Genomic DNA, 26,877 nt, shown 5'->3' with positions numbered 1-26,877 from the left:
TCTTCTATTCAAAAACCGGAAACCACCTCGGAAAAACAGTCATTTTCGGGGTTTTCTTTTGCAAACCTTTCAAAGCCTAAGCCTTTTACAGCTTCGACAGAAACACCTAAAGCTGTTGAAACTCCAGGATTTTCTTTTGGTTCCTTAACGAATCATTCAGCGTTTACTGATGTTTCTTCACTTGAGCAAAAGAAAGATGGAAAGCCAGGCATTTCCTCAATTCCACCTATTAGCTCCGCTGTTTCAGCGGCTGGCAACGAGGCGGATGTTTCTCAAACCACTAAAGAACCTAAACCATTTTCCTTTGCTTCATCCCCAAAAGTGGATGAGAAGCCGAAAGAGACACCTGTTTTTACCTTTGGCAATGCTGGAGAAAATCAAACCAATAAGGAGCCTAAACCATTTTCCTTTCCTTCATCCCCAAAAGTGGATGAGAAGCCAAAAGAGACACCTGTTTTTACCTTTGGCAGTACTAGAAACAACGCCTTTTCTTCCGCTACTCCTGTAATGGAAAAAGAACACGTGGAAGAAACGAGCCTGCCACAGTTCTCATTTACCGTTTTACCTAAGAAAGACATTCCTGGTGGTTCTGTAAATGAGAAGGCACTATCTGCTACCGACGAAGTTCCGTCATTTTCTTTTTCAACTTTGGAGAAAAAAGATTATTGAGATAATGATTTTAAAAGACTTGAGTTTGTCGAGTTGATTCATTTGGAACGATGATGAGATGTCTGTTTCGCAAATTTATCGAAATATACTGAGATCAGTCATTAATTTTGGAATAGCTCTTACGAGTATAAATTGGGAACAATATGATGAAAAAAGGGTAACAGGTGACGATAATTTCAAAAAAGTTTCAACGTCCATGTACACAATCTATATCAATTTATGTAAAATGGAAAGATACTTCGATTAAAGTGAAGGAATATGTAAACATAAATAAGTAGTATTTCGTCTTTCTCTTTCTTTTCTTTTCTTTTATTCATTGAACTACTCTTGTTGCAAGAATGGATTAGGGATTTCCTCAGAACCATCCATTGGAGCAAGGAGTACCAAAGTAGTACCACGTACAACAATCAAGCCAAGCTTCCTAGTTTTATCTAAAAGTTTACCATCTTCGGGGTTTTTCAAATGTTCATCCACATCGTCTAAAACAAGATTCATAAGTTGATCATAACCCTTGAGCACACCAGTAATTTGACGTCCTCCCGTAAAAGTAGCTTGAATTCTTTGATCTTGATATCTGGACAAATCCAAAATGGATTCTTTCCTGGGTTTTTCGCTATATTACAGTTGTTAGTAACGGTGCTTTCTTTGTGATATTCCTTACGTTGGCTGACTAGAATTGGCGGGTCCTGGGCGCTTCTGCACGGTAGACATATTAAATAAATCCTTTTCTCTCACTTAAACTTAGTCTCAAACAAAAAGCTAAGATTTGGGAAATTCCAAACTTCGTACAGGTAGGATTTCTTGAACCCATGGAGAATTGGAAAGTCGAAGGCGCGCTCGCTAAATACATAGTCGTAAATAGTTGTACAAGATACTAAGTCTTGAAGCATCTTTCAATTTTGGTAGGACAATTCCATTTGAAATAAAATCAAATAAAGATTTATAGAAATGAAATGATCAAGATTTTGTGCTTAGCTCCATGGTAGTTATTTCTATCATCGTTACTCGTGAGCAATTCATTTAGCTATTGACAAGTCTATAGTCCTAAAAACAAAATAATCAAAATAAATATTATGTAGCCTTTAAAAATGTAATAAAGGGATGATAAAGGCATGCTAGTTCCATATGATACAAATGTTCGTTCTTAGATTGAATGTTAACCATAGTTTCCTTGGTAAAAGAAATGGCATTAGTTATTTATATATAAAACGTATTGAGCATATAAAAACACAAGGAAAAGAAAATAAAGGAAGAATGGAAACCGGAGAAAGCAATTCATGTAAAGTTGCTCATAGAAATGGAAGAACCGCAGCGACGTCAACAACAAAAATTAATGAAATGAAAATTAGAATAAAAAAAGAGCTCATAATGAGATAGATCAACGACTAGAGTTTTAATCTTCTAGTTCGACAACAACGGTGCCACTAGGAAACACGGAAGGAAGATCGCAAATTGTCGACTCCATTTCCAAAATTTCTCTTGGAAGAGAAGAATAGAGACTAAAATGAAATTTGTGCTGATAATTCTCAGGAGGAGCAAGGACAGCAGAAGAAGACATAGCTTGTTCATAAACTTCAGGTTCTTCTTTAGCAAAAAGCAAGCTGTCCACGAATTCATATATGCTTTTAACCAAACAATCTTTCTCAAATCTTCGAATAACACGAGTCCCATCAGGTAAGCGAATAGAAAGACGAGCTGCTTGCGTATTGGGTTGTGGTTCAGAGGGAATGCTAACAGCCAACCAAGAACGATACTGAAGAGACAATTTTAGCATTCTTTCTTTTTCCTCTTGTTCTTTTTGTTTACGTTCACGTTCTTCCTTGGCTTGCTTTTGCCTCTCACGATCGCGAGCAAGCGATGCTTGATAAGCATCATCCTGTTGACGTCTTAATTCTCTCGTAGATTCTCTAGACTCTCTTTCGGTACGGAACCTTTCCAAAGAAGGTAAATGACGTGCCAAAGCGTTTGTTAAAGTATTTTGAAGCAGAGTTGAATCCATAGGTCCATGCAAATGAGCCGCGACTACAAGTTCTGAAAGTTGAGGAGAATACATAATCAAAACTGCAGAAGGAAACTTTGTGCAATTGAATTGTCTAGATCCTTGAAAAGCTTCGTCTTCGCAAACGTCACCAACCCAACAAAGAATGTTGCGACGGGATAAGAACCCTTTGACTTCTTCGTCCATGAGAACCTTTTTGGAAAAGTCCTCCATGTCATCACTCTTTGTACTTGTAAAAAACAATAGAGCCACCCCGAAGCTACGTTTCGTTCTGGCCAATGCTTCCATATACCCACCTTCAGTGAAAAAGTCAATATGATTTGTACCATACTGTTCTTCCAAATTTTGAAGCAACTTATTTGCTGCATCGGCTGGTGACAAGTAGCGTTTCCTAGCACCAAGGATAGGAAGGAATGTTGGCAGCAATGGTACGCGTGACAAAAACATCCAAAACTTGTAGAAGCCGCTGAAAATAAACGAAAAAATGGAATGGAAAAACCCAAATCCAGGAAGCGGCTTCTTCTTTCTGGATTCCTGGGAAGATTCACCCGTTAAAAATTCCACTGCCTCCTAAAGTACAACCGTTAGCGATATTCGAGGCGAACCTTACGACAAGTCGCTTAGAGAAGGAAAAAAACACAATTGATCTTCTTTGTATTACAAGAATCGACTTATGAAGTGCAACGGCTCCGTCATTTGTCTGACCTATCCTTCTCGAGCGTTTAACTTACGTACCTGTACATTCCAATTAAATGACTCTAAAACAGATTGGGCAGTATCTACAGGAACATCTAAAGAGCTTTGTAAAGCTTGAATAGCTTCCTGTTCACCGGATCTTGACATATCGTCGATATTGGTAAACGGATACTCTCCCTATAGTGGGAGTCCAACATCATACATGCAAGTGTACGTTCACCAACACCTTACTATATGCAGGATCAAGAACAATAGCATCAATTCTACTTGATTTTGTTTGCTTTATATCTTAAATTTAAGAATTACAACTTATTCCATTTGCAGACATCGCTTCTCGCCAAATTGCCAAATCGCAGAATAGAATTGAGTTCGTTTGTCTCGGTGTGGAGCCAAAGTAAATATAGGCCCGTTTGCATAATTTAATTATTTTTTGAAAAAGAAGAGACGATTTGTTTTAGGCTTTTTCAGTGGATCTGAAAAGTAATCGGAAGTTACTGGTTTTGGACTCTTTGAGAAAGAATCAACAGGATTTTTTATTAATTTATATTTCGATTTTTTGATATTTCACTTCATAGATTCAAGCTCCTCCTGGAAGAGGGCATGGATTGCTAAACCAAAGTTGAATCAAGGGTACAAATTTGAAACGTCAAAGATTGACCTACAAACAAAAAGAATTGCGTACCTCTTCCTCATTAAAATTCTTGTGATTATGACTTTCTCTATTATGCAATGGTTATATACTCAAGATGAGTCTGATGAGGCCTTTCTGAAATTTGTACTTTTCCTATTTATCACCTTCTTTTCTGCATTGGGTGCACTTCTGTTTATTACTTTACTTTTGCTTTTGCTTCGGTACTCTGGCCATGCCAGGATTTTGCTACGAAACAATACGCCTGGTGAACTGGATGATGAAGCAATTGAGAATGAAAACATTGATGAAGAAGGATTTGCACACCTAAGTGAACCTGGAAAAGAACGATTCTTGCAGGCTCGTGAGTTTGAGATGAGTGCTGCTCAATCTCGCATCAACACGGATGCGAAATTAATTGATTTTTTGCAAGTTCAAGAAAAAGGGGTGTTTGCATGGCATTTTATGCCTAATTTGGACTATGGTGCTTATGCATCTAACCGCACGGAACTTTCCTTTACTCAAAAGGAAGAATGTTGTCTTCAAACAAATCTCCCATTGCAACGGATTAACGAAGTGTATTATTGGGAAGCCAAGTTGTTGGAAGTTGATGAAAATACTACAATATCTATAGGACTAACTACGAAACCGTATCCCCCCTTTCGCATGCCCGGTTGGAATTTCTGGTCGCTAGCTTATATTTCCGATGGAACTCGGAGATGCAATTCGCCTTTTACAAATAAACCATATGCATCATTTTATCAAAAAGGAGACGTCATTGGTGTTGCTTACAAGCCGAAAGTGAACAGAATTTTCTTTACGAGAAATGGCCGTCGCTGTGCTGAATTGCCGTGTACATATCGAAACGTGTATCCGACAGTAGGTGCAACAGGTCCATGTGTTGTCCATGTCAACCTTGGCCAAGCTGGATACGTGTTTATCGAAGCAAATATCAAAAAGTGGAGATTAGCTCCTCCGGCGGGAAGCTTGGCACCTCCTCCTTCTTATTTTACACCGCAACCGACCGTAAATTGGGACACGGTCAGTGAATCATCTGTTCAGACGGTTACACAAGCAGATGTAAATCCACCGCAAATTCCGCAATCAAATTCGAATTCGCACACTACAAAAAGTGAATCCCTTTCCTCGTATAATACAGCGTTTCAAGGGTTTCCTTCTTCCTCTTATGCTCAATCGTACCCCATGCATTCAATGTCTGCACGTTCCAAATCTGATGGTGAGCAGCAATAAAGGATGGCTTTCGATATATATTTTTCATCGGACTCCCTTTTCTGCTATACAATGCATACTTGATTTTTTTTCGAAATAGTGTGATGGTTTCCTTTGCACTGTTGAACGATGTCCGGTTGGAAGGTTCGTGAAATTCATGCATGCGATTTCAACTCATCCTTATGAAAGATCGAATAATTTTATTTATTTTTTTTAAACATAATGATATGGTTAATAATTTGAGCCAAGATTCTTCTCCAAAGCTCAATTTTAAAATGAGCGAAAACAAACAGCAGATCGTCGAAATGGTTTTTCTTGTTCCTTTTTCCTAATAAAAATGATGTTGCAAGACTTGTATGAAAGACTTTAAAATGCAGTGTGATTAAAGAAGCATATTATTTATTATTAGCTACAGCTTTTTCAAGAAATCGACCATTTCTTAAGTTCGCATCTTTTCTTCCATATGGACTAGTAGACTGAACTAGTCAATGAAACTAACTCACTCTTATCCATAGCCACCAACCATTCGTAAAAAGCAGTATCGTAATAAAGAAAGAAATACAGAAATTTATTCACAAGTAGGTACATACTAGCTATTCCGTAAATTGTTATTTGTTTGTTTTCTCTCTTGCATATTGCCTTTGTTTACCATTTTTAGAACGCACAAGCCAGTGCACTATATCGTATAACTGGAGCATCTTTTAGATTCGCTAGCTATACCTTAACATATAGACATCACCATGACATAACAAAGGGAAATAAGAATGAAAGCTTAGGCTCTTTTAAGGTGCTTTCTTAGCCAGAGCCATGCATCCTACAAGTGGAGGAAAAGCTGAAAGGCCACCGAAAAAGCGATATTCTGAGACATCTCAAGAATCTTTCACATTTTTTTCATTGGTATGATTTTAAAATTGATCGAAAAGTTATGTTAACGAAGGTTAGGGCACAAATGTAAGACACGAAAAATGGAGTAGACAGAAGGACTTACATAGTGTAGGGAGGACCATTAGAGTCAGATTGTAGTGCGCATCTTCTTTCCGATGGGCGTTTCCAGGAGATAATTTCGATTGATGGAGGAGGACATCTTTCTGCGTTAGCGGAACTCATAGAAAGAAAGCAACTGACAGTCGACGTTGAAGAGAGAGATTCTCAGGTTGCAACGAAGGGTATTTCGCAAGACAATGTATATGCGAAAGCTTGGTTGTTTTCTGAACAGCGTATCAAAACATTTTTAATCTCACACTGCCATTTTGATCATATTTACGGTTGTGTTATCAACAGCGCTATGTTTGGTCCCCAAAACCCAAGGACGATCGTGGGATTGGACTATGTAATCAATACCCTTAAAAAGCATGTTTTCAATAACCAAGTGTGGCCTGCGTTAGATAAAGCCGGTTTTATAAATTTCAAGATGTAAGGATGAAGGAAGCTTTTCGTGATGTGTCTTGCCATATATGGATATGGAAGGAAGATGAAGGGGAAGAAGAAACTGCCTTTTGTCGCAATTTTGCAGTTACTAACAACAATATTTAGAATCGATGAAACCATGTATACCAACATAACCTCTTCCTTGTCTATATTACCTTTTCCCGTGAATCATGGTTCGTCATTTGGCCATGAGTTGAAGTCATCGGCATTCTTCATTCGAAACGGTTTAACGGACCGGTATTTCCTAGCCTTTGGGGACGTAGAACCAGACAAAGTAGCGTCAGATCCACTGAATATTTATATTTGGAAAATGTGCGCTAATCTTATTGCTAAAAAGAAGTTAACTCATATATTAATTGAATGTTCTACTCCTGATATACCTGATCCATTATTGTTCGGCCATTTTTGTCCTCGGCACTTAGTGGAAGAGTTATGCTCCCTTCAGTCTCTCGTTATCGGTTTAGGTGGGAATATGGATAATATTACTGTGCTAATAACTCATTTGAAGTCTCATCCTCTTCAGACAATAGATCCTGCAGCCGTCATCATGGAGCAGCTTGAAGCTTTAAGTAAGCAATTTTCCCTATCTGTTACATTTAAAATCGTGCAACGAGGACAGTTCTATAGATTTTCCTAACAATGGTTTTACGGTCGTTGTTTGAGATTTTATATTCAGTCTGCAGTATGCAATGTGTATGGTTATAATCATTCGAATTTCATTGTTTTTAGAATTACTTTCCGTTGCACTTACTCTTTTTTTTTCTGTTTCCTTTTTTCTTATAATACAAAAATTTGGCATCACTTACCTCCATCATTAGAATTTTTATACACTAAAGCGATTGGAATTTTGGTCATAAGGGAACATCCCTGTTAATAAAAGCTCGATGTTTACTAATTCGATTTCAATTTGTATGGGTTATCTTTTTGGATTCAAGCATAACTATTTATAGTCTGAAAACGATGGTTACTATAGTTGCGAAACGGAAACCTCTTCATGATATTACATTTAATAAATCTATAAGCGCATTTCAACATTACATACACGACATGTTTATACGGCCAAAAAGGGGTCCCTTCTTTACTTATGAAACATACGTATAAGCAGTAGACTTGAGTTGTTGTTGATCAAGCTGAAAAAAGTCAATATTTTGAATAAGTTCAAAAAGGTTTCCTGCTCATTCTTCAAGTAGCTTGAGGAGAAAAAAAAAAGAATGAATATTATAAGTATAGGCAAGCATTAGAAGAGAACAACAATGTTATGCAAAAGCAAGGAATTATATCAAAGGAGGCTAAGGCGTATAGTTTAAAACATTGAAGTGGTTGTTTTTTTCTTACCCAACTGCATACCCTTCACCCGAGGGGCAGATGCAGCCTTTGCAGCAGAATGATATGACTCCATAGCAGATTCTTCTTCTGCGTTAGCAGCCATAGTAGTGTTGACGGTTTGATATCCAGCCGATTCATAAATATCAGATGCAGGGTGAGAAGCAGCACGCCTAGCATCTTTCTTTTGCATTTCCAATTGTTTGATCCGTCGTTTTCTTTCTTCAGTTGCTTCTAATTCTTTGTTCTAAACATGTGTGTTAGTGGTCACAGAATTTTGGCAAAAGGAGAGACAATTCGTGGAAGGATGTGTGCATTTGCAAATAAACGGAATCCTTTCTCCAAACCATTGATCGATCGATCCACGGAGCATGCAAATTATTTGTAGTACGTACCCTTGAGACAATTTCTTGAATCTTTTCTTCGTGACTTTCCATTTCCAAATACATTTTGACTTGAGGGAGCGTAACATTATCCCGATAACCAAGGCTCGTAACTTCATCAAATGCAATGAAAATCTCAAAAGCATATTCCAAAATCTCTCTTTCATCAGAAGACGGGCATATAGAGGTTAATGCTTGGGACAGCAAATGAAGAGTATCAATGTCTTGTAAAATATTGGATTGCAAGTTTGTCGTTAAAACCATGTACAGTTCATCAAAAGGTTGATATACAAAACGAACGTTTTCTGTCTCGACTGTCGTATTTTGGGATTTTCCAGAAACCAATGCAGGAAATGATGACAACAGACTCTCTACACGAGCTCTAGACATTTCACGGAATTGACGGGAAATAATGGCTATTCAACCTGTTAACTATCTTTCTATCCTCAGCAAGCAACCAACAAATCCTATTACCACGAACCTTTACCACCTCGATTCACAATACTTGCTGCTAAAACAACCTAACGGGAATTAGCATCTCTATTTTCTTCTTGTACCATACCATTTTTTAAAAGTAATTGCTTTCTAATTGTAGCAGACAAATCTATGATTTTGTTAATGGAAGGTGCTTTATCTTGGTGTTGCATGAAATGAGAAGTTTACGAACAATAACGGTATCGTTATGCCGAATACGGAGTCTCAAGACATTGTTAGAGTGAATAAGAAAAGTCTTTCATCATCCGCTAGAAAAGGAATAAATAAATAAACAAAAAATATACAAAAAAAAAAACGCCATGGTTTCCACTATTGAAACGGCTACAGGCGGTTGGTGTCTTTATTAAATCAGAAAATACAGTTGTATTTTTGTTTTTACTTCGAATTGAAAAAGAAAATTTTTCCGTTCCTCCTACCAACGTTTGTTGAAGCTTCACAGAACGAAAATTTCACTTGGGAGTAGGATAGATCCTTTTCCTTTTATTTGTAGAAAAATATAATCTCTGAATACAGTTAAAAAACAAGAACCGTTAAAAGAAAGAATAAAAAGGATAAACAAACCAAAGGGATACGAAAAAAAGAACTCCCACTGCGAGACTCGAACTCGCAACCTTCCGGTTAAAAGCCGGACGCTCTAAGCCGATTGAGCTAAACGGGACTCGTTGAGAAATAGAATTTAAAAAAGATAATATACCGTAGAGTATTGTCTTCTGAACTAAACATAATAAGAATTCTTTTCGTTGATTTTCTTTAAATCTAGCTGCATTCCATACACTACTCGAAGCTATCGAATTGTGCCTATATGAAGCCTATGTATTCCAGCGAATTTTCTCATGCTTCACTTCTCTTTATTGGACTTGCCGTTTGTTTCTCCCAGTGTTTTGTCTATAAGCCTGCTTGAAGAATGTGTTCAAGAATAGAAGATAACATACGCGAAGGAATATCAGGATACGCGCAATGCGAGGATTGGGAAATATGTTAAAGCTCACTATTGTGACCATCAACAAAAGACTCAGTAAGATTCATGAGTTTCAGACCTTGCACCATCCTAGACGCGTCGAAAGAAGGATGTCTATCGTAAATATCCTAAGTGTGAATGTTTTAAACAACCCTGCCAAGTTTTCAGACTCATATAAATTTGAAATCACGTTTGAGTGCTTAGAACCATTGAAAAGCGACCTAGAATGGAAGTTAACATACGTGGGTAGTGCTACATCTCAGAGCTATGATCAAATTTTGGATACACTTTTGGTGGGACCTATTCCTATTGGAATCAATAAATTCGTTTTTGAAGCAGATCCACCCAACATCGACTTGCTTCCAGAACTCAGCGATGTTTTAGGAGTGACAGTCATTTTGCTGTCTTGTGCTTATGAGGAAAATGAGTTTGTTCGCGTTGGGTACTATGTCAATAATGAGATGGAGGGAGTTAATTTGCAAGAAATGGAAGAAACCGAGGTCAAGAAAATCAAGGTCGACATTTCGAAAGTATGGAGAAACATTTTGGCCGAAAAACCAAGAGTGACACGGTTCAACATTCAATGGGATAATCCTGATTTCGATGATGCACCACCTGTTCAGCCGGATGCGGATGAAGAGGAAGAAGAGGAAGAGCAGGATGAGGCCGACGAAGAACTCGAAGAGGAAGGGGAACCAGAAGAAGAAGAAGACGAAGAAGAAGAAGATGCTGGTGAGGAGGAGGAGGAAGAAGAAATCGACATTGAAGAAGAAGAAGAAGAGGCTTCCAACTCGCGTGCTCAGGCTTCCGAAAAAGAATCGAAAGCAACCGAAACTACCGAGAAACAATAAGTTCGTATTTTTTTCCAATGAATATCAATTCAACATCCTCTGTTCGTCATTTTGACTGGTTGGAATCGGTTCTCAACCTTGACTCAGGCTTCTCCCTTCACAGATGCTTTCTTTTATCTTCATGCATTCCTTTTTTGGTCTTTGCGAGCCCCTTTCTTTTTCAGGTTACCAACAATACCATCGTTTTATTTCTTTTATTGCAGTGCAATGCAATGGAATGTACAAACAAAGGTTTGGCTTTCTCGGCTGGTTTGTTTATTTATACTTTTTGTTTACATGGTCCGGTCCGTCCATGAAAGACCGATTCATTCCTTGGGCCTATTCTTTTTTGTTATTGTTTTTTTTTTGGGATAGTGTGCTACATCACCTTTCGTAAACTAAAGTTACAACTGGCAAGTAACAATCCACGTATGGAGACGTGAACACACTGACCATGATTTGGCAACACGCCTCAACTCATACTCAAGAAAAAAAAACGAAAAAGCGCATTCCTCGATGAGTACGGATTCCTTACCACGTAATTTAATGGAGCAGTAAGTGCATGTTAAGGATTGTACTAAGAAAGCAGAAAAGCAATGGAGCTTCAGCAGCAATTGCAAGGTACGAACGTTTGCAGGCTTGAATCCTTGTGACCAATAGCGAAATCGTGAACCATGACTAATCTATATAGCACTGTTGGACGAAATTGATCAAAACAAACAGGAATCGGAAAACATCAGCAGAGAGAGCGAGTATCTGTGCCAGTATATTGGTAGCATGATGGCTTTTCAAAATCGCCAGACAGTCCCCCAAAAGTGATAAATTGATTACGAATTGTGTTTCAAGTGGGGACTTCTTTATAAAAAAGATAATGCTACGTTCACGAAACCAATACTACGCTACGTCTGACGTAAATTCGCGTTTCCATCCGTCCTATTCTCTGAATGAAGTTTACGAAACCAAAACCCGTTGTCTACATATCTGGTAATCGATGACGGTGGCGTAATATTGTACCGGAAGTTTTTTGCGTTCATTCTTTTTTCTCCCTTGGTCACTTTTCAATTTGTCGTTTTCCTCTATGGATATGTTCACGCGAAAATTGGATTTTCTGAACTTTAAAACGATTATTTCTTTTCCTTTTGTCCCGATCGAATGGATCAATTCTTCAACGTTCTTACAGTCGACGTAGGTAAGGGGTTCGTTTCCGTTATCGAGCATCCTATTACTTGCGCTTTTTCTTTCCCATTTTTCCCTTTTTCCGTTCTCTTTCAGGTATTCTTATTCTTCCTGTCGCTCTTCCATTTCGATTGGACCCACCCATCTTTCCTTTCCCTCTGTTCTGTAATCTTAGTCTTGTTTTATGTTTATTTTAATTGAATTTCGTTTCATTAAAAAGGAGAACATGACCCATCGAAAAAGATTATCACTGCTTGTTATGTTGCGGTCTAATTACTTGTCTTTTTCAGATTCTAGAATGCACCTAATCTAATGCTACTTTTTATTTTCATCCTTAACAGGTGGAACTTGTAACAGAATGTAAATCGGAAATCGGTATTGATTTCCTTGCAATGCCAGCACTCTCGAACAATATTTGTTTATGATTTATTAAAAACAATCATTGAAAGTACCACTTTGAAGCACGAGAACTCAAGATCACGAATGCCTTATCGACTTGTTTGTTATTAAACAGGAACGTGGCCGAGATACCTTGCAAATCTAAAAAATAGCGTACTATGTCGAAACTCATGAGCATTCGTAAATCTTACTTTGGACTTCATTTTGTCTTCTCTACCACTTTAGATGAACTTTTGAGTTATAGATTGACTAGTATATACCACTGTCAAACAATTTGACAAAAATCTCGCACCTACAGAATACATACAATAAATCCACCTACAATTATCGGCCTACATCGAAATATGAATAGTAAAAGAGAAAATGAGGTTGACTCAATAAAATGCGATCCATTTCACCATTTTGCACGAACGGAACACTATATGAAAAAAAACACATTATCCGAAATAGAAGTACAACCGACCTAATTCCTAGTTAGAATCCTTGTTCCTATCCATGCACTAATAGAAATCATGGGTCTGTCCAATACACCAAATTTTCCTTACCATTTTTAGAGGTTCAACTTAGTACGTCTCCAGTGTCTTCTCTTCATGTTGTAGTGGATAGTGTTTCCAGTACGAAGGCGGATCCACTGAGGGATGGGGCGGTTTTGACGCTGAGCCTTAGCAAGCTTTTGCTTGGTACGGAAAGTCTTGTTGGAAGGCATTTTGTGAAAAGTAGAATGCACACTCTGGCTACAAAACCTTTTGTGACTGTCCAAAAAATGTGTGACTGTTTTTTGGGTGTCCCACAACGTATAGGTAGCCATCGCTAAAGGTTACGTTAAATCATGTAAACACATCAGACGTAAACAAACGAATTTATAGCAGTCTATCTTTCGTGTTTTGCATGCGAATGAACCGTAAAGAAAAAAAAAAAAATCAACTAACTGCAGACTTGTACGTCGTATTTACCAAGTACAGAATGAAAGAATAGCCAGCCCGACAGTTAGCTGAAACATATTAATTCCGTCTAAACCATTAGAAAACTTCACTCTATAGAAAACAAAAAAAAATAATATTAAAAAGGACTCATTCGGTATCTAGTATCTATTCATAAGCACTTAACATTCATCATGCCCACAAAATATAAAAATATACAAAAATCAACAGCATTAAGAAAGGGATTTCTTTATGCTAAAAAGTTTACTCATCTATTCCGAGACCTTGCTCGACTACAAGCTCATAATAACGACCACGTTTCTTTACAAGTTCATTATGCGTACCAGCCTCCGCAATTACACCGCCATCAAACACAAAAATACAGTCAGCATGCTGAATGGAAGATAAGCGATGAGCGATGGCTACTGTGGTACGACCTTCAGAAGCTTTGTTCAGAGCTTCTTGTACCACCTTTTCACTATGACTGTCCAAAGCACTGGTTGCCTCATCTAGCAGTAAGATTTTGGGATTGCGGATTAAGGCACGAGCAATGGCAATTCTCTGCTTCTGTCCACCAGACAAGGAAGACCCTTTCTGTCCTGAAAGAGTTTCATAACCGTTAGGCAAACCCATGATAAAATCATGAATGTTTGCCATCTTACAACAATCAATAATCTCTTTATCCGTAACGTCTCTTGAAGCACCAAGAACAATATTATCTCGGATAGTTCCCTGATATAAAGTTGGCTCTTGCGATACAAGTGCTATCTGCTTACGGTAGTCATTAATGTTATAATCACGAATATCAACACCACCAACTATTACAGATCCTTTTTCACAGTCATAAAAGCGTTCAATTAAGCCAATGGTTGTTGACTTACCACATCCGGAAGCACCAACAAAGGCAACAAATTGACCAGGTTTGACTGTCAAGTTAAGACCGCGAAGTACCTGGATGTGCTTTCTCGTGGGATACCGGAACTCTACATCATTAAATATAATGGAGGAGTCTTCCAAAGACTCGATTTTGCGTCCTTCTTCAGACCACGTATCAATCTTTGGTCTGCTATCACACAAGTACTTAATCGATCCAGCGCTCGATTTTGCCTTCGAAACGTCAGCCGCATATCCCAGAAATTGTCCAGCTTGCTGAATACCAAAAACAATAGAAATAAAACAGGTATAAAATTGGACCAGATTATATTCACCTTTTTTCATCAACGTAGCACCATACCAAAAAGCCAGCGCATTAACCAAAAATGTTACGGCTTGCGACGCAGAAAAGAATAAGCCAGATTTTAAAGATGATAAAGCCGTGTCTCTACCGGGTTCAACTAACGACGCACAATAATGTTCATATACCTTGGATTCTCTCGTGAGACTGGCAACTGTCCTAATGGCCGATGTAGATTCACAAGCATATGCAGCTGACAGTTTGTATGATTCTGACAATTTATCCTGAATTTGGTCCAATGCAGCAACCCTATAATAGCCAGCAAGGATAATAACAGGAGAAGTGGCTAATGTAACCAAAGCCAGCTTCCAACCAGTGGCCAGTGAAAGAATTGATACGGAAACTACGTTTGTAAGAATTTGCACGAATGTTCCAAGAGTAGATCCTGTCAACCCTTCCAAATTCTGAATGGAAGTTGAAAGCGAAGTAGTCAAAGCACCTACAGTATTCTCAGTACGGTCAAAGAATTCAACATCCTGACGAAGAATTGTGCGGAAGAGATGCCAACGAATACGTTGCAAAATCGCCTCCAATATATAAGATAAAGCATATTGACTCATAGCATAACCAAAAAATTCCGCAATAGCAAGAATTAACCAATAGACACCGAAAAGATTAATTTTATGAAAGTAATCCGGCGAAGCCAAATTTGTGAAGATATTTAAGAACCGTGCATACACAACTGCCTGTACGGGGTATGCAGCACCACAAACCATGGACGCTAAGATACCAACTATCATATAGATAATTTCTAAAGCACCTTCAATAAAAGAATGAATAAAAATCAATGCTTTCCAGGAGCTAATGTTAGTTACATTACTCTCAAGTTTCGATGTAGAATCAAGTTTTGTACCCGGGCTTTCATCACCTAGATCGTCCAGATCTTTATTCGGCAAATCTGGAACGGGATCAATTGGTAACTTGGCAAGTGGATTATTACGAAGCGAGATTGGATCCTTTTCCTTTTCATGACTAAAAGAAAAAGAATTCTGTGTAGAAGAACCGTCATTTTTATCCTGTGCAGTAATATCAACATATCCACTAATATCCTCTTCTCCTATGTCACCGACAGCATCATTATTCGTTTCTGTAAGTTGCTGCACTTCCACTAATTTAGAATAAGCTCCATTTAAGGCCAATAATTCATTATGTGTACCCTGCTCAATGATCTTTCCGCTATTTACTACTACAATGTTATCAGCATTGCGGATTGTTGACAAACGATGGGCGATGACAATCGTTGTGCGAGATCTAGAAGCATTATCTAAAGCCTTTTGAACAATAACTTCACTTTTTGAGTCTAAAGCACTTGTTGCTTCATCCAACAGTAGGATTTTAGGATCACTAATAATAGCCCTTGCAATTGCAATTCTCTGTTTCTGCCCACCAGACATTAAAAAGCCTCGCTGACCTACATTTGTATCGAATTTTTCAGGTAAAGTCATAATAAAGTCATAAGCGTTTGCAATTTTGGCAGCATCGAAAACGCGTTCTTGCAATTCATCCTCTGTAAGTGTTGATTGCACCTCGTCAGTCAATCCAAAAGCAATATTTTCATACACGGTTGCGCCAAACAGAACTGGCTCCTGCTGTACTAGAGAAATGTGACCGCGCAAAGATGCAGTGTTCAAATCACGGAGATCTTTGCCATCTAACATAACCTGTCCTGCAATGGGATCATAGAATCGTTCTACAAGGCCTACGATTGTGGATTTTCCGCTACCACTAGCACCAACAAGGGCAGTAATTTTACCGGCTGGGCACAACAAAGAAAAGTTGTCCAAAACGATAACCTCAGGCCTTGTAGGGTATACGAAACGTATGTTTTTTAATTCAATTTCCCCATGGACCTGTTGTACGATCTCACCATCAGGAGAAAAGGCGTTAATTGGGCTTGGCCGGTCGATCGTGTCAAAGATCTTTTTGGCCGCTGACGAGCAACTGACAAAAGCTTGCATTTTTGGAGAGATATTTGCCAAACTATACGATGCAATGAGGACAGCAAAGAAGCAACTGATCATCTTGTCTACTGTCAACTCTCCAGCATGCAAAAGACGACCACCTTCCCAAAAAGCAAGACCATATGCACCATAAGCCACAAAAAACATCCATCCGATCATTAAGCCCATAACCATGGCTTTGTTAATGCCATAGCGCTTGGCAGGATTCAAAAACTTAGTATAAGAGTCGGCTAATAAGCCCTGAGTACCAAATGCAAACGCATTACGAATGTTGGAAAATACCTCTTCAACAAAAGTACTAGAACTGGATAGTTGGGCAATTTGGGCTTTCGTATACTTTGTTACGAAACTAACACCGACGGCTATACCTCCAAGGATAGCTAAAAGCATGGAACTTATAATGAGGGTGAACTTCCAATGTCGAATAAAAGCGACGACAAATCCAGACACAAAGGTTGCAACAGCAAAAAGCACCAAACCAACCTTTTCACCCAAACCATCTTGGATGTAGTTTGTGTCACTAGTTATACGTGTGGTAATTTCGCCTGCCCCAAGACGATCAAAGTACCCAATATTCTGACTTAGGACGGCATGCAGATATTGCTGACGGATGCGACGCGAGATACGTTCACCCGATATAATAAACGAAATTGTATAGATATAAGAACAGCCGAAGACACCGACAGCAATATAAACAAAATACAATACGAAATGGTTAACATCGTGTTGAAAGGCATCAGCGCCACGGCCGCTGGCAAGGTCGGTAAAGGCTTTGGCTAATTTACCAGCGACGAGAGACATCAGAGGCATACCAAGTCCAGAACCAATAGCAGTAATGCTGCCTGCCAGCTGAAGTAGATAGTCCCATTTATCACCGCATGTAATAATTCGCATATACCCGGCTACCTTAGCCTTGGTATCATTAACCTGACGATACAAAATTTCCCGCTCTTCCGGGTTATATTGTTCATAGGGATCTTTTACTACATCGACGATTTTTTCTGGGTTCTCAAAACTACTGGTAGATAGCTTATCGACAAGAACGGAGTTCTCATTACTTTTTTCAAGATCCGATTTTTTAGAGTCTGAGCTTCTCGAAAGTGTCATTGTGGGTAAATTAAAGAATTATAATTATAGATTTGCAATGTAAAGCAATTAGGGAAGAAGGGAGAATTAGAAAATATTAAAGAAATCCAAGACAAATGAGTGATTAGGTAAACAAAATCAACCGAACAAGTGTATAAAATAAATTCGTAAAATAAATAGATAGAACACCCAACAAATTGATCAGACCAGAGGAGACGTCACCAACGTCTTTCCCCAAGATAATAGGTATGGGAAGTCAATAGATACACTTAAGTCCTCTTCTTAAACCAAAAGTTAGCAACAGGTTGTCTTTAATTGAATGATCCTGTAAACAGCCTTCCAATTCAATAATTAAACAAGGAATTCCACCAATATTGAAACCACTGAAAAAGCACGATATTGTAAACAGGAGAAACAATATTGTCCGAAAAAAAACTTACCAATTTGAAAGGTAAATGTATAAAAGTGACCTTGATAAGAAGAATAAACTATCAAAAAATCCTGATGGAGATTGGCAATCCTTTCAATGACAGGAATTGTGTCCACAGGTTTTCGCAAATGACTCGTTCCTATTTCTTTTTAGTATAAAAAAGGAAGAAAAGAAAAACGTTTTTGCCAAGTTTACTAATAAAGCGGCGAATTTACAGTGTTTATGTATTTAGGGAAATCCCTAAAGCCACGGGGTTAACAAGTCCGAGGTCTGCTGTCTTCATCTTGGGTTATCATAGTGAAGGAAAGCGATAGAATGAAATCGTATATCCCCGAAAACCGCGGGGTTAACAAAGTCCAATCTTGTCGCTAGTCTTCATTTTAAGTTATCTTACTAAGGAAGACGACGCTTTTATTCTATCTGATTGAGGCGAAAAGTCTTGTAGTAACTGAAACACGTAAACAATCATAGAATAGAAAGAACAAAGTGCTCATTCAGGAATAGCATTGAATGTGTACGACGTTTCATAAAATGTTCCTAATTTACTTGTTCTTTCAAAAACAAACAAGTTGATTTCTATAATCCAAGAAAGGTGTATAAAGAGGATCACGGTTCTACTAAAGAATTAATTGGATACAGTCGCAGTATTATAAAATAAGATGTGTCAAGAGCGAAAGATGCATGCAATCGAATTCATTTTATGATGCGAACTTGTTTATGTTCCTTTTTAAGGCTTCAGCATCGGCGACAATAAAATCCTTTTTGGTCACACTCATACTTAGATGCATTTCTCTCCATTTCCTCTTGCAGAGTTTTGTGCTGTTTTCGAATCAACTCTATAAAGTCATGACCGAGTATAAGTTAACAAATTAGATGAGACGATTGCGCTGCGTCTCTATAGATCAGTCGTGTGCAGCCTTCATTGGGTCGGTCTCTTTGGTGCTATAGTCAGTTTCCCAAAAAGCTCTTCTAGTAAATTGAGGATGATAGCTTTAAATATGGGATTGCATGTTGGAGCTTCATTCGTTTGCATGCCTCCAAATTGGCACAAACATGATGCCACTGTTCCACTTGCGGTCAAGTTCTCACTGGACAGTTTGTGAAAAGCCCTCGAGCGTAGATTTGCTCGCATTGTATATGCTTTAATAAGATGACAAGCTATAACCCCTTACCCGACGAAATCTGAAAAATTCAACCCCTACGGCCGTTCTCGCTCATGTGTTGAATCTCTTGTCGCCTCTAATGAACAGCTTCCCTAAAGTTGGCAAATATTTGCATCTGATCGAACTTTCGTGCGAGTCCACAACCAGCATTGTTTATCAATTTGTGATTTCACTAATCAGTGATTTCCTTATTTTCAGTTACACCTCTCAAAGGCGTAAGCTCTACTGAAATTTTATATCGAGTTTTTGAAAAAGCAATGACGTTGCCCTTATTTATGACCGATTCAAACATCCTGTTACAAAATCGGTCTTGTCAGCAGATATACGATTTAGCTAGTATTTTGAGAAGGCTTTAATTTGTAACAAGCGAAAAACAGAGCAACAGAAGGAAAATAGTTAACTTCGTTTCTCTTTACAATTACTGAAGGTATGCTATGTTGCCTCCAAGAAGTAGTAAATTCGTCAACAGGATAACTTAAAAATCAAACACCAAAAAGGCGAGAAAAGAACAATATCAGAGGATTTATATAAACAAAGAACATAGTCAAGTAGTTTAAAGGATGTGCTTATGCCGATAAAACAGTATATGCAAGGTTAAGGTATTTGGATGGAGAATAAATGAATAAAATCAAAATTTATCTCAAATAATAGTCTATACCCTATTTTTCTATCATTGAACGTGCTTATAGGGTCTGTATTTCTCACTTCACTGAAAAATTTTTCTTCGTACGAAGAGCGGAACACACAAACACATGTAAACGCGGATAAAGGCTGCTGGATATTTGTTATATATAGAGCAGTGTTTCCATAGTTTCCAAGCCAAAGCAGTATATGAAGAACTTTTGATTACGAATTGTTTCCTCCCGACAAAGAAAACAGATTCGATAAATAACTAGAGAACCAAACACTCTGACATTACGTTTACTAATTTTTTAAAATGACAAAAGATCTCGTACCAACCCCCGTCTCTAGATTTTTGGAAAAGGCAACTAATGAACCTGACGAACCATTTGTGGATTTCTATACGGAGAATGGGATTCAAAAAACCTACTCTCATTTGGATGTCCTTCATCGTGTCAACACAATTGCTAGATTCTATCAAAAGAATTTACCTTCAGGAGCCACGGTCGGTGTATTCATGAGACAAGAAGTTGACTTGGTATGTTCCATTCTCGCTTTGTGGGCAACAGGACATACGGGTGTCATCTTCAATGAGGATTGGGATGAAGATGTTGCGGCTGTTATTAGTGATCGCCTGCATATATCTTTCCTAGTATTCAGCGACCTTACTGAGAAGTATCACCTTCCCGGTGTGAAAACGCTTCATTTAACGACTCTCGAAACAGATCCCACTGCGCCTCGTATTCAGGTTGGACATGAACCAGAGATTGCATTGATCAATCACAGTAGTGGATCAACGGGAATTCCTAAGTCTATTCCCTATCGTATGGAAAAGTATGTTCCTGCGGCTGACTGGGGTATACCAGAGTTGTCGCATAATCTAACGACCCCTTTGATTATGGCTCCTAACTTTGCTCTTACCACCATGGTTTGGATGACTGCTCTATTGGCTCCAGGGGGACGCATCATGTGTCCCTCTATGCACACACGAACGCCTGTTCCAGTTAGCTCCAAAGCCGAGCAGTTGGCGTGGAATGTGCATTATGCTTTACGATATGGAAGCGAACGTCTCTTAATTTTGCCTAAACTACTCATGTTGATGCTTCAGACCACTATTAGAGAAAACGAAACATTTCCTAATTGTAAAAAAGTCGTTGTTGCCGGCGAAATGGTTCCTTCAAATCTAGTTCAATCTTGCCAAAGTGTTTTTCCAAACGCTAAAATTGGTGCCGCGTACGGATCCACAGAAACAGGATTCTGTGGTTTCTACACCGATCTTGAAGATAAGGACTTAATTTATCTTCCTGGAAGCACAATTAAAGAAGTGATGCTTTTGGACGACCAAATGCAACCGGTTCCACGCGAAGTTGGAAATAAAGGATTTGTTTGTCTCGTTAGTGATGCTCAATCCGAACCCTATGTGGGTGAAGATGAAGAAACACGTAACTCAAATCTTGAGACATATATTACAGTTAATCACCAACCCGCAATTCGATTTGCAGACCTCGCCACTTGGGAAATTAAAGATGGAAAATGGGGAATCAATATAAAGGGTCGTGTTGGTCGTATTGTAAAGCGAAATGGTGTGTTTTACGATCTGAATCATCTCGACAAAATTGCTAATTCCTTGGATATTTTTAATGAAGCTTTCTCCTTCCTTATAAATAATCGATTCGTCTTGTGCTATATTCCTAAAGAAACCTCCCTTTCTTCTGAAAAGGCACTCGAAATACTGAATAAAACATTGAAATCAACTGTCTGGTTTTCGCACTGCATTCCCATTAAGACCTTGTTGTTTAATGCTACAGGAAAAGTTGACTTAAAATCTTTACAATCCTATGCAGAAGCACGTATGTTCGAAGAGGATAACAAATTACCTAAAGTTACAGAGCCTCTCGCCTTTGAAATCAGTAAAATCTCTACCGCTATCTTGGGTAATAACACACTGGAAGGAAAGGATGTTCTGTTTCAGGCACATGGATTGGATTCTATTAAAGCAGTACAATTTTCTGCTTTGTTGAGAAAGCAGTTGAATTGTGACATACCTGTTAGCTTGCTGATGCACCAGAAGAGCTCACCAAGTAGCATTGCTGCTGCTGTGAAAGAAGGAAACTCAAATCAATTGGCTGTTTCTATCGTGGATGTAGAAAACGATGCCAATCAGCTGGCTGAAAAATTAGGTAGCGTTAAACCATTGGAGCGCATTCAAGATTCTTGGATACTATTAACAGGTGCTACTGGTTTCCTTGGGAAGCGATTACTGGCATATTTCTTAAAACAAGGAGCGAAGGTTGTTTGTCTTATTCGCGGATTGAATGATTCGGACGCCGAGAGAAGAATGTACGAATCGTTACCAAACATAGAAAAGTATGCGAAATCTTTGATTGTATGGGCTTCCGATTTAAGTGATGACAGTCTTTCGCTATCGTCTGAAAAATGGGACTTTTTGGAGAAGCACGTTTCCAAGATTTACCATAATGGTGCAATGGTGCATTGGACAAAGACATATCATGACTTATGGAAAGCCAATGTGATGAGTACGAAGGTACTACTTGACTTAAGCATGGTAGGACCGAAGAGTTTTGTTTTTGTATCCGGAGGTGGACAACAAGAGTTGGCAACAGCAAACCGTGAAGCCAAAGGACAAGCTATGGGCTATACGCTTTCAAAACATGCGGGTGAATTGCTTTGCTACAAAGTCAAAGAAAAGGGAAATCCTAATATTCATGTTATTCTTCCAGGATTCATTTTGGCTAATGACGGAGAAATTCTTGCTCGTGACTTTTTCTGGAGATTCGTACAAACATGTATACGTATGCAAAAATGGCCTACTCAGGAAAATGGCGCTTCTTTCCCATTCCGTATTTCCTCCACTGAGGAGATCGCCCGTTGTTTGCACGAAGGAATCGAGCATCAACAGTCTTTTCCTGAAGATAAGAACGGACGTGTTATGGGCTATGATGATGTTGACGGTAATGCGATGGTTTCAGCATGTGAAGAGAAACGAGGAGTGAAGATGCAAAAAGTTCCATTGTCTATTTGGTTGCAGGAGGTAGACAAATGTTTAGAAGCTGAAAAGGAGAGTCATCCCTTGTTTGCCTTGAGACATTTGACAGAATTTGCAATTCAAAGTGGACTATTGAACGATGGTACAAGTGGAACGAAACAGAAGTATCTCCTTAGTTTGGAAGCTTTCAAGAATGGACTTGAACAGCTTAATGTTTAAATTTTTTGAGCCAAGAAATGCCTTTAATATGAAAAGAAAAGAGAAAAAAAAAAATCGTTAGTATTTAGCTTATTAAATTCAATAGTTATTATATCAAAGTAACAACATACGTTACTTCAAACAGGATGCGACACTGAACGTAAAAAGAGTGAAGAGTAGCAAAAACCAATCTCTGGCGCTGTAAAATAGCAATTACTAGTCTTGTTCGAATCGTAGAAAATTCATTGTTAAAAAAAATTAGAAGGAAACGGAAAGGGAGCATGCGTTTCTCCCTAAATTTGTATTTAGTTGTGTAAAGATTTTGGAAAATTAAAGCATATATGCATTGAAATGTCCGTCAATCGAAGAGATTACGAAAAAGAAAGAGATGATTTCTCGCGTGATTTTCGTTCAAGTCGCGTAGAAAAGGACAAAAGAGGGAATGAGAGTCAATCGCGAACGTACAGGGATTCAAGAGAAGAAGGGAGACGACGCGAAGGACGGCTTCGGCGAGAAAGGAGCCCTGAAAGAATAAGAGACAGATATGTGCGATCACGGGATTCGTATAGAGGTGATGATGAGGACGTGCGATCTCGAGATCGAGAGCGTACGTATCGACGAGACCGATACAGTTATGAGGAAAAACGAAGGGAAGACCGTAGTGAAAACGAGTACGGAGGGAATTGGGGACGTGATCGAAGGCCAGAGCAAGAGCGATCGATTCGACGTGAACGGGAAATGCGTATGCGGTCCCCCGGATCGCCAACTGGAGATCAACAGCAACAAAAAGAAAGGCACCTCATTAGTCCCGAAGAGTCTCAAAAGAAAAAAGGGAAACAAGATATGAATCATTCTTCAGAAAATTATTCGGAAGATCAACCTTCGCCTCCGGCATCGGAAATGCGGGCTGGTGAGACAAAAACCGACAAGGACAATAAAGATGAGATTTTCATCGAACAAGACCCGATGGCAGATATGCAGAGTATGATGGGCTTCTCAGGGTTTGGAACGACTACAGGAAAAAAACATGGTGATGTTGGGCAAGTATTCAAGCAGAAAAAGGCTAAATATCGTCAATACATGAATCGACCTGGAGGATTCAATCGTCCATTAGAACGTGATTGACCTCTTTTTCAAAACTCGTTTGTTTACGAGGGGATTCCGTTCAAAATGTTATTTACCGAGGCGGGACGGCCGAATTTACATAACGTTCCGCGCCATAAAGTCTGAAACTAATATAACCGAAGTCTAATAAACGAGGAAGGGTGAGGTTCAAAAAAAATTTTGCAGGGCTGTCAAGAAAGAAACTTTAGTGTAGTTTACGGTGGAAAGAATACAAGGAAACCCGAATAAGAAAAATATACTCTTCATTTATTTATACCTTCTTTTTGTCTTAGATGTTATGGAAAGAATATCCCGAACGCAAAGCCTTGCAATGCATTTGAAGCTGAAATGTTTTTTCAACAACCTAAAAACCTACTTGGTTACTGTGAGAATATTTGAAATGAATATAACTATAATAAAGAATAAAGATGAATGAAATACAAAAAAAAAACTGAACCTGAAACTGTACAATGTTCTTTTTTTTGGTAAATACTCTCTCACCTTCCCTTTGTTTCTACCGAAGAAGTTCTTTAAACTTCCATCATTGTCGACATCATGGAGTTACAATGTTCTATACTCTAACCGAACGATAAGGAAAAATGTAGATGGCAAAAATATTAAAATATTCCACAAAAAGCTACCGAGCCACTTTGTCTTTGTCTTTGTTAAACAAAAATATGGCCAAGTAATCAAAGAAGGTCCAATCTTAAACGTTAAGGCTCATGAAAGGAAAGAAAACGACAATAAAAAGAATTTAAGCGGTAAGTAAGGTTTGGCCAAACTTGCATATTCCAGAATCTCCTCTTATCCCCGCAATAGGCGTGAAATGAGGGATGTTTAGTTTCATTATACCGTCAATTGTTTTCGATGAAAAGCTTTATCCGTAAACCTATCTAGAAGCATTTCGGACCATTGGATTGTCGGAAAATCTTAAATGGTAGTCGATGTCACCTATCATTCCACGATTACGTCGGAAATACTATGGTGTAAGAAGCGTATGACTTGAAGATGAGGTTTTCGGCAGATGATTGGCGGAAAGCTCCGACTTTTTTCGCCAGGGTTGCAGTCGCTCCGAAGCATTTAGACATGAGAAATTTTCGTTTAGCCTCTTCCAGAGACTATATATAGAGGGTCTCCCTACGAAGTCAATTGTTCATCAATAGTATATCAACATGACTATCCCCGATAAGCAATTGGCCGCTGTCTTCCACAACCACGGAAATCCCGATAACGTTAAGTTCGAGGAGGTTCCTGTCGCTGAACCCGGTGAGAACGAAGTCTTGGTTAACATCAAGTACACTGGTGTCTGCCACACTGACTTGCACGCCCTCCAAGGTGACTGGCCTCTCGATGTTAAGCTTCCTTTGATTGGTGGTCACGAAGGTGCTGGTGTTGTTGTTAAGGCTGGTCCTGGTGTCAACCGTCTCAAGATTGGTGACCGCGTCGGTGTTAAGTGGATGAACTCTTCTTGCGGTAACTGCGAATACTGCATGAAGTCTCAAGAAACCATCTGCCCTAACATTCAACTCTCCGGTTACACCGTTGATGGTTCTTTCCAACACTACTGCATTGCTAATGCTACTCATGCTACTCTTATTCCCGAGTCTGTTCCCCTCGAGGTTGCTGCTCCTGTCATGTGCGCTGGTATCACTTGCTACCGTGCCTTGAAGGAATCTGGTGTCCAACCCGGTGAGTGGATTTGCATTCCCGGTGCTGGTGGTGGTCTTGGTCACTTGGCTGTCCAATATGCCAAGGCTATGGCTATGCGTGTTGTTGCTATTGACTCTGGTGAAGACAAGAAGGAACTTGTCAAATCTTTCAACGCTGATGTCTTCGTTGACTTCAAGACTGACGATGTTGTCGAGATGGTTAAGGAGAAGACTGGCGGTGGTGCTCACGGTACCTTGGTCTTGTCCACCTCTCCCAAGTCTTATGAGCAAGCTGCTGCTTTCGCTCGTCCCGGATCTACCATGGTCACTGTTGCCATGCCTGCTGGTGCCAAGCTCGGTGCTGACATTTTCTGGTTGACCGTTAAGATGCTTAAGGTTTGCGGTTCTCACGTCGGTAACCGCCTTGACTCTGTTGAGGCTTTGGACTACGTGGCTCGCGGTCTCGTTAAGCCTTTCTACAAGGTCCAACCCTTCTCTACTCTCCCTGAGGTTTACCACCTCATGCACGAGGGTAAGATTGCTGGACGTATTGTTTTGGATCTCTCCAAGTAAACTCATCTGATAATCTTGTAGATGAGATGTTCAAGAGCTCAGTAAGGATTGCTCCAAGTCGTTTAAAAGAAGCTAATCTTCTCATTCACGTTATCAACAAATGTTTTCGTATTGAATGGTCTTATCTGGCGTTAATTTAAAATACTAGTCGTCAGGAAGTTCAAATTGGTTTAGGAAAAGAACTGACTCTGAACTCTTGCATGAATGTTTTTGTTATAGAAAATGAAATTTAGATGTTGTGAATACCTTGAACGAAGACATAGTAGAGATAGTAGGGAATTGTTTTTGATGTAGATCAAAAAATGCTAATCCTTAGTTGATACAGTTAAGGGGAATGATGCAGATCTTAGGTTATTCGTAAAGCGTGTGTGATTTTCATACAAGATGGATGTGAAACTATCGAGGTAGATCCTCTATTTATAGGGGAAAATCATCCGGATACATGATCGTCGATTATGAGTTGATTAACGTGATAAAGCGGTCTAGAACATCGCGATGGATGTTGATTGGCCGACTGGGCATGAGTCGATCTTTATCCGGGGATCAGCGGAGATCTTTGAAGGTGATCTGCTGAGAGAAAACCCTGTAGATCCTCAATGGCAAGAATCACGATTTCGATCCAACGTCGAGAGAAATGATACGTAAAGCAAGCAAAAAGAATAATTATAAAAAGGAAAATAAACAAGTTTGTGAATCTTCATGATTTGCAGTGCTATG

At 39.0% G+C, this 26,877-nt stretch overlaps 13 protein-coding genes and 1 non-coding gene across 14 annotated transcripts in view; 8 read left to right on the top strand and 6 right to left on the bottom strand.

Annotated features, from left to right (window-relative positions):
- SPOG_02537 (nucleoporin Nup60) overlaps positions 1-876 on the top strand; it is a gene marked incomplete at its 5' end in the record, with an annotated part of 2,862 nt that extends 1,986 nt beyond the window's left edge. Inside the window, one exon of the mRNA XM_013168479.1 lies at positions 92-876. Within this exon, the coding sequence (XP_013023933.1) occupies positions 92-669 (578 nt within the window). The 3' untranslated portion in view covers positions 670-876. The remainder of the gene's footprint in view (positions 1-91) is intronic.
- SPOG_02536 (U6 snRNP-associated protein Lsm7) lies at positions 803-1,491 on the bottom strand. The gene is made up of 2 exons (XM_013168478.1): positions 1,331-1,491; positions 803-1,282 (listed from the first exon to the last, which is right to left on the bottom strand). The coding sequence occupies exons 1-2, from the start codon at positions 1,378-1,380 to the stop codon at positions 991-993; spliced, it is 342 nt and encodes a 113-aa protein (XP_013023932.1). The 5' UTR covers positions 1,381-1,491; the 3' UTR covers positions 803-990.
- Positions 1,492-1,625: 134 nt separating this feature from the next.
- Positions 1,626-3,541, bottom strand: SPOG_02535 (UBA/UAS domain-containing protein Ucp10). The gene is made up of 2 exons (XM_013168477.1): positions 3,404-3,541; positions 1,626-3,238 (listed from the first exon to the last, which is right to left on the bottom strand). Exons 1-2 carry the CDS (start codon positions 3,509-3,511, stop codon positions 2,063-2,065), a joined length of 1,284 nt encoding a protein of 427 aa, XP_013023931.1. The 5' UTR covers positions 3,512-3,541; the 3' UTR covers positions 1,626-2,062.
- Positions 3,489-5,736, top strand: SPOG_02534 (SPRY domain-containing protein). The gene has a single exon (XM_013168476.1). It carries the CDS (start codon positions 4,074-4,076, stop codon positions 5,241-5,243), a length of 1,170 nt encoding a protein of 389 aa, XP_013023930.1. The 5' UTR covers positions 3,489-4,073; the 3' UTR covers positions 5,244-5,736.
- Positions 5,737-6,024: 288 nt separating this feature from the next.
- On the top strand, positions 6,025-9,112 carry SPOG_02533 (cAMP-specific phosphodiesterase Cgs2). Its single transcript, XM_013168475.1, has 4 exons — positions 6,025-6,119; positions 6,165-6,173; positions 6,220-6,635; positions 6,756-9,112. The coding sequence occupies exons 1-4, from the start codon at positions 6,030-6,032 to the stop codon at positions 7,285-7,287; spliced, it is 1,047 nt and encodes a 348-aa protein (XP_013023929.1). The 5' UTR covers positions 6,025-6,029; the 3' UTR covers positions 7,288-9,112.
- On the bottom strand, positions 7,566-8,981 carry SPOG_02532 (coatomer delta subunit Ret2). Its single transcript, XM_013168474.1, has 4 exons — positions 8,919-8,981; positions 8,838-8,877; positions 8,369-8,772; positions 7,566-8,220 (listed from the first exon to the last, which is right to left on the bottom strand). Exons 1-4 carry the CDS (start codon positions 8,919-8,921, stop codon positions 7,954-7,956), a joined length of 714 nt encoding a protein of 237 aa, XP_013023928.1. The 5' UTR covers positions 8,922-8,981; the 3' UTR covers positions 7,566-7,953.
- A 322-nt stretch (positions 9,113-9,434) lies between the features above and the next one.
- SPOG_16277 lies at positions 9,435-9,509 on the bottom strand. The gene has a single exon. It is a non-coding gene; the product is annotated as a tRNA-Lys (tRNA).
- Positions 9,510-9,889: 380 nt separating this feature from the next.
- On the top strand, positions 9,890-11,078 carry SPOG_02531 (histone chaperone Cia1). Its single transcript, XM_013168473.1, has one exon. It carries the CDS (start codon positions 9,920-9,922, stop codon positions 10,658-10,660), a length of 741 nt encoding a protein of 246 aa, XP_013023927.1. The 5' UTR covers positions 9,890-9,919; the 3' UTR covers positions 10,661-11,078.
- On the top strand, positions 11,006-12,169 carry SPOG_02530 (uncharacterized protein). Its single transcript, XM_013168472.1, has 3 exons — positions 11,006-11,193; positions 11,229-11,260; positions 11,331-12,169. The coding sequence occupies exons 1-3, from the start codon at positions 11,156-11,158 to the stop codon at positions 11,456-11,458; spliced, it is 198 nt and encodes a 65-aa protein (XP_013023926.1). The 5' UTR covers positions 11,006-11,155; the 3' UTR covers positions 11,459-12,169.
- Positions 12,170-12,440: 271 nt separating this feature from the next.
- SPOG_02529 (60S ribosomal protein L39) lies at positions 12,441-13,001 on the bottom strand. Its single transcript, XM_013168471.1, has 2 exons — positions 12,760-13,001; positions 12,441-12,677 (listed from the first exon to the last, which is right to left on the bottom strand). The coding sequence occupies exon 1, from the start codon at positions 12,918-12,920 to the stop codon at positions 12,765-12,767; it is 156 nt and encodes a 51-aa protein (XP_013023925.1). The 5' UTR covers positions 12,921-13,001; the 3' UTR covers positions 12,441-12,677; positions 12,760-12,764.
- Positions 13,002-13,272: 271 nt separating this feature from the next.
- On the bottom strand, positions 13,273-19,326 carry SPOG_02528 (leptomycin efflux transporter Pmd1). Its single transcript, XM_013168470.1, has 2 exons — positions 17,856-19,326; positions 13,273-17,696 (listed from the first exon to the last, which is right to left on the bottom strand). Exon 2 carries the CDS (start codon positions 17,434-17,436, stop codon positions 13,399-13,401), a length of 4,038 nt encoding a protein of 1,345 aa, XP_013023924.1. The 5' UTR covers positions 17,437-17,696; positions 17,856-19,326; the 3' UTR covers positions 13,273-13,398.
- Positions 19,327-19,664: 338 nt separating this feature from the next.
- On the top strand, positions 19,665-22,958 carry SPOG_02527 (male sterility protein). Its single transcript, XM_013168469.1, has one exon. The coding sequence runs from the start codon at positions 19,946-19,948 to the stop codon at positions 22,853-22,855; it is 2,910 nt and encodes a 969-aa protein (XP_013023923.1). The 5' UTR covers positions 19,665-19,945; the 3' UTR covers positions 22,856-22,958.
- A 46-nt stretch (positions 22,959-23,004) lies between these two features.
- Positions 23,005-24,407, top strand: SPOG_02526 (U4/U6 X U5 tri-snRNP complex subunit). Its single transcript, XM_013168468.1, has one exon. The coding sequence runs from the start codon at positions 23,186-23,188 to the stop codon at positions 23,957-23,959; it is 774 nt and encodes a 257-aa protein (XP_013023922.1). The 5' UTR covers positions 23,005-23,185; the 3' UTR covers positions 23,960-24,407.
- A 637-nt stretch (positions 24,408-25,044) lies between these two features.
- On the top strand, positions 25,045-26,439 carry SPOG_02525 (alcohol dehydrogenase Adh1). Its single transcript, XM_013168467.1, has one exon. It carries the CDS (start codon positions 25,111-25,113, stop codon positions 26,158-26,160), a length of 1,050 nt encoding a protein of 349 aa, XP_013023921.1. The 5' UTR covers positions 25,045-25,110; the 3' UTR covers positions 26,161-26,439.
- Positions 26,440-26,877: the final 438 nt, after the last annotated feature.

Source organism: Schizosaccharomyces cryophilus (genome assembly GCF_000004155.1).
Source record: "Schizosaccharomyces cryophilus OY26 unplaced genomic scaffold supercont4.4, whole genome shotgun sequence".
Lineage (NCBI taxonomy): Eukaryota > Fungi > Ascomycota > Schizosaccharomycetes > Schizosaccharomycetales > Schizosaccharomycetaceae > Schizosaccharomyces > Schizosaccharomyces cryophilus.
This window is presented reverse-complemented; position numbering and strand designations above follow the sequence as displayed.

Bases quoted from the DNA above. Each gene is read 5' to 3' on its own strand.
- SPOG_02536 (XM_013168478.1), bottom strand. From the start codon at position 1,380: ATGTCTACCGTGCAGAAGCGCCCAGGACCCGCCAATTCTAGTCAGCCA. The intron at 1,283-1,330 runs GTAAGGAATATC...ACTGTAATATAG, and splicing joins GCCAATTCTAGTCAGCCAAC to CGAAAAACCCAGGAAAGAAT.
- SPOG_02526 (XM_013168468.1), top strand. From the start codon at position 23,186: ATGTCCGTCAATCGAAGAGATTACGAAAAAGAAAGAGATGATTTCTCG.
- SPOG_02533 (XM_013168475.1), top strand. From the start codon at position 6,030: ATGCATCCTACAAGTGGAGGAAAAGCTGAAAGGCCACCGAAAAAGCGA. The intron at 6,636-6,755 runs GTAAGGATGAAG...AACAATATTTAG, and splicing joins GGTTTTATAAATTTCAAGAT to AATCGATGAAACCATGTATA.
- SPOG_02530 (XM_013168472.1), top strand. From the start codon at position 11,156: ATGAGTACGGATTCCTTACCACGTAATTTAATGGAGCA. The intron at 11,194-11,228 runs GTAAGTGCATGT...CTAAGAAAGCAG, and splicing joins CCACGTAATTTAATGGAGCA to AAAAGCAATGGAGCTTCAGC. The intron at 11,261-11,330 runs GTACGAACGTTT...TAATCTATATAG, and splicing joins GCTTCAGCAGCAATTGCAAG to CACTGTTGGACGAAATTGAT.
- SPOG_02529 (XM_013168471.1), bottom strand. From the start codon at position 12,920: ATGCCTTCCAACAAGACTTTCCGTACCAAGCAAAAGCTTGCTAAGGCT.
- SPOG_02531 (XM_013168473.1), top strand. From the start codon at position 9,920: ATGTCTATCGTAAATATCCTAAGTGTGAATGTTTTAAACAACCCTGCC.
- SPOG_02528 (XM_013168470.1), bottom strand. From the start codon at position 17,436: ATGACACTTTCGAGAAGCTCAGACTCTAAAAAATCGGATCTTGAAAAA.
- SPOG_02535 (XM_013168477.1), bottom strand. From the start codon at position 3,511: ATGTCAAGATCCGGTGAACAGGAAGCTATTCAAGCTTTACAAAGCTCT. The intron at 3,239-3,403 runs GTACGTAAGTTA...GTTGTACTTTAG, and splicing joins CATTTAATTGGAATGTACAG to GAGGCAGTGGAATTTTTAAC.
- SPOG_02532 (XM_013168474.1), bottom strand. The intron at 8,773-8,837 runs GTTCGTGGTAAT...CAGGTTGAATAG, and splicing joins TGTGAATCGAGGTGGTAAAG to CCATTATTTCCCGTCAATTC. The intron at 8,221-8,368 runs GTACGTACTACA...ACACATGTTTAG, and splicing joins TTCAAGAAATTGTCTCAAGG to AACAAAGAATTAGAAGCAAC.
- SPOG_02527 (XM_013168469.1), top strand. From the start codon at position 19,946: ATGACAAAAGATCTCGTACCAACCCCCGTCTCTAGATTTTTGGAAAAG.
- SPOG_02534 (XM_013168476.1), top strand. From the start codon at position 4,074: ATGACTTTCTCTATTATGCAATGGTTATATACTCAAGATGAGTCTGAT.
- SPOG_02525 (XM_013168467.1), top strand. From the start codon at position 25,111: ATGACTATCCCCGATAAGCAATTGGCCGCTGTCTTCCACAACCACGGA.